A 4,331-nucleotide genomic window follows, 5' to 3' on the forward strand; every position below is an offset into this window, starting at 1 on the left:
AAAATAGGTTACACTAGATGTTCATCATGAAATGGTAGTTTTAACAAACCATACTTAAAAGAACATAGCTCAGCATTGTACCCTATGCTGTTGAATTATACATAACTAACAAAATTTTATCTTCATAAATTAGAATTTACTCCAATGAAATAGTTTGGATTAAAAAAATCTATCTGTACATTTGTTTAGTACTTAGATATAAGGAAACAGAAGAAAATACTTAAAGATCAATACATCCAATTTTTCACTATTTTCAGAGTTTGCAAAACATTTGGCCTTTCAAGGCTGTCCTTGTACTACCACCCTTGGGAAAAGTAAAAATTTAAACCCAACTTCTACATTTCAGGAAATCATTGATTCCCCTCTTAAACTCCAGCAAAGTGCTGGCTTCCACTACTGTTGACAACAACTCATTCCATAAGTCAAACATCCTGTTAGAGAAATAAATTGTCTTCACTGGACCCCATCCTGTCTCTCAAATCTTAAAACTTGTCTCCTCTCATCCTATTATCTTCAGAATACAGCACAAAAGAATCATAGGCCTTTATGCTCTCAATTTGATAAACGTGATCTTGTAAATGTCAATAATATCTTATTCTTCTTTTCTTCACAGAAAACAACTTAAGAGATCTTATCATTATAAGATAACCTTCTCTCCTTGGAATCATCCTTGTTGCCCTCCTCTGAACCCTATACAGTAAGTCAATATTATTTTCTTAGAAAAGAATATCAAAATTGTACACAATATTTCAGGTGAGGCCTTACTAGTGATTACTTCTTTTGATGCTAAAATAAATATTTCTAAAAATATACTAACATTGGGTTTATTACAAGCAGCAGAGCACTGTTTCAATGGTTTGAAAAAGACTTATCAACCATTTTGCTAAAATCCTATTTTTTCAATAATGGTATTTAGTTGGTTCTCATCTATATTAAATGTGTGACCAAATACACTACCTTGCATTTACTAAGTTACTATAATTAAGGTCATTTCTCAAATGTTTTTCCTTTAACTTACCAATTGACGCAAGCCATTCTGCAGTACCTCAACATCATCAATACACTTATACACCTAAAACTACCCAAGACTTCCATGGCATCAGTAAACTTTACAAATTTACTTAATATGCTCCTATCAATGCTGTCAATGTAAATCAAAAGAACAAAGAAAAAACAAAGAAAAGAACCCTGAAATACTCTATTAGTATTAGTAACAAGGATCTACTTTGAACAGACTCCATTAATAGCAACCTTTTGCTTTTTCACATCCAATTACCCTATCAATGACTAGTTTTTCCCAATTCTTACTTGTGTGATTTTATTTACTAATTTTTTGTGTAGTACATTACCAAAAGAATTTTTTGAAAAACTAAGTCCAGCCTTTTTCTCATCCACACAAGTAATGTATTCAAAAGAAGAAAACAGATTAGTAAGCAAGATTCTCTTTTGTTGAATACATGTTGGCTTTAATTTCACTGAGTGATTTTGTAAAGCTTCTTTTAATTTCAGACTAGAATTTTTCTTACTACAGAAGCAAGATTATATATAACTGGCATATGATTTTCAGGACAAGTCTTATCACAGTCATAAAAATAAAATGTCACGAGATAAAAAGTATTGGCAACAGAATTACAATATTCTTGTAACTACTGAAATAAAATCTAAATAACCTACATATTGTAATAATTAATCAATAAGAATAAAATACCAACATTACCTGTAGTTGGTTGATCTTGTTCAGTCCTTTCCGGACCTCGAAACAGTTGAATAAGAGAATACATCTGCTGTCTTTATACTGTATTTCGCTACCTGAACTACTTTTGAAGATTGAATTGCTCAATTAGGCATTCAATGATTCAGTACTGTTCTAGTCAAACTCAAATATCAAAAACGCTTGACATCATTTAGCTTTTTAAGGCTTACGCACGATATTTTGAACGATCTTGATTGCTGATCATTATGATTCAGTTTCACTTTCAAAGTTTCAGTTCTTGTAATAAAGTTGTAAATATGGTATACCTGTTTTATCGTATATTATAAATATAATACAGCTTTAGCGAGTTCACATCATTGTCAACTACGGAAATAAATTTAAATGAAAACGGAATTAACTCTCTAAATCCAAATTCATTGGGTAACTTTTTAAAAAGATTACTAATACTCGTTACAATGCCACTAAAATTTCAGTCTAATTTGTAAAAATTGATCGAGATTTCACATTTAATATTTTATACTCCACAGGTTTCAGCAAATTCAGTACAGTAATATTAATGTACTAGTAGTAATATTATACAACTGTCATGATCAATTTGGTTGAGACGTTGTACATTTGTTACTATGTTAAACTTGTCTTCTTTGTTATCCCATTCGGGCCGTCTCCAAAATTTATTACTATTAGACTCGCCCCCCAGTAGCACAGCGGTATGTCTGCGGACTTACAACGCTAGAAACCGGGTTTCGATACCCGTGGTGGGCAGAGCACAGATAGCCCATTGTGTAGCTTTGTGCATAAATTCAAACAAACAAACTATTAGACTCACTGTCTCAAACTATACAAGTCCGTTCCTAGTCATCAAATTATGAAAATTGTATGACTTGTCTAATCAACAACCAAGACCTCTCTACTTACTCTCAAACCCTAAAACACGAATGTAATTTAGTATAAAATATCTGCACATTACATCACACACTAAGCATTATGGGAAATGACGTTGTCCTCTATAGCAGGGTTTCTCAATCACTGATCGAAGACCGTCAGTGATCCATTATGACCAATTTGCTGATCCATGGGATTTCACACACACAAAAAGACAGAATATTGATATATAAATAGTAATAGTTTTTCTTTATATTTGCATTTTCGAGAGGCAATGAGCCGGTCCCTAGTATCGAAAAGGTTTGAAAACACTGCTTTATTCAGCTCATTCAACAGCAGGCTGATGTTAGATTTTCTTTAATTGTAAATTTTTCTTCACACTTACTTGTAAAATTACAGCAAAGAAAGTTATCCAGTTACACTGCAAAGTAACAACCACAAAGAACAGGTTATGCAAAGGACTTAAGAAATTATCAATTAATACCAATTAATACCCTGGTACAATTGTGTGACTCCGAACTACTCACACCGTGTGTATTTCACAACAAGATTCGAACGTACCATTATGCCAGTTTCTAGTCTAGCAAGTTCACTTTGTCCTGCATGACTTGTAAAACGCTACTTATTTAAACCACTTATATCAAATTATTTGTTCGTTTTAAATTTTGTTCTATTCTGTTTCCTTACTTACCTAATATGACTATTTAAAATCTAAAATAATAAAAGTGTGTGTATGTGTGTGTGTGAGATCGTCATAACTCCAAGAGGAAATAACCTAGAAACCTGAAATTTTGCACACACACACACTAAGTATATTATTACTTATCCACGTGCGTGCGCGCATTATCGTGCGCATCTTTTTAATGAGGGAAGTTAGCGAAAAAACCACATAGAAAAATAGTGTGCCCACTATAGCTCCAAGGAGAAAGAATCTAGACAGCTGCAATTTTGCACCCATACTGAGGGTGTGCACCTGGGTATTGCGTATCTTATACACGCGTGCATGTGCATCTTTTTAATGGGGCAAGCTAGCGAAAAAACACACAGAAAAGAAGTGTGACTGCCATAGCTCCAAAGGGAAAGAACCTAGACACCTGAAATTTTGCACCCATCCTTAGTGGACCCTGATGGTATGCACTTGTGTATTACTTATTTTATCTATATGTGTTCGCACAAGCGCGTGCACATCTTTTAACGAGGGAAGCTAGTGAAAAACCACATAGAAAAGAAGTGGTTCCTTATATTACAAATATAAATCACAGACAGACAGACATGCATGTGTGTGCGCGCGTGCATGTCTGTGTAGGTGTGAACATCATAGCTTTAAGAGGAAAGAACCTAAAATTTTCCATCTATACTAAGTGGACCTTGATGTTGTGCACCTGTGTATTACACATTTTATCCATATGCGTTCGCGCATGCAGGTGCGCATTCTTTTTATGCGAAAAACCACATAGAAATGTGACCAACATAGCTCCAAGAGGAAAGAACCTAGAAACCTAAAATTTTACACCCATACTAAGTGGACCCTGAGGGTGTGCACCTGGGTATTATTACTTATCTTATCCACGTGCGTACACACATCTTTTTAATGAGACAAGCTAGCGAAAAACTACATAGAAAAGAAGTGGTTCCTTATATTACAAATTATAGATATAAATCACAGACAGGCAGACAGAAAACAACAAATATTTCTTTCAATTTTGTAGTTTATACATATCATTTTATACTTTCA

At 33.7% G+C, this 4,331-nt stretch overlaps 1 protein-coding gene across 2 annotated transcripts in view; it reads right to left on the minus strand.

Annotated features, from left to right (window-relative positions):
* Positions 1-2,634, minus strand: part of LOC106457034 (nuclear factor NF-kappa-B p105 subunit-like) — a 117,665-nt gene extending 115,031 nt beyond the window's left edge. For both annotated transcript variants that reach the window (XR_002610058.1, XM_013916418.2), the window contains exon 1: positions 1,718-2,634. Coding sequence is in view for 1 of the 2 variants with exons in the window: in XM_013916418.2 (XP_013771872.1) it covers positions 1,718-1,781 (64 nt within the window). In the remaining variant the exon portion in view is untranslated. The remainder of the gene's footprint in view (positions 1-1,717) is intronic.
* Between the last annotated feature and the right edge of the window lie 1,697 nt (positions 2,635-4,331).

Source organism: Limulus polyphemus, unplaced genomic scaffold, assembly GCF_000517525.1.
Source record: "Limulus polyphemus unplaced genomic scaffold, Limulus_polyphemus-2.1.2 Scaffold283, whole genome shotgun sequence".
In the NCBI taxonomy this organism is placed as follows: domain Eukaryota; kingdom Metazoa; phylum Arthropoda; class Merostomata; order Xiphosura; family Limulidae; genus Limulus; species Limulus polyphemus.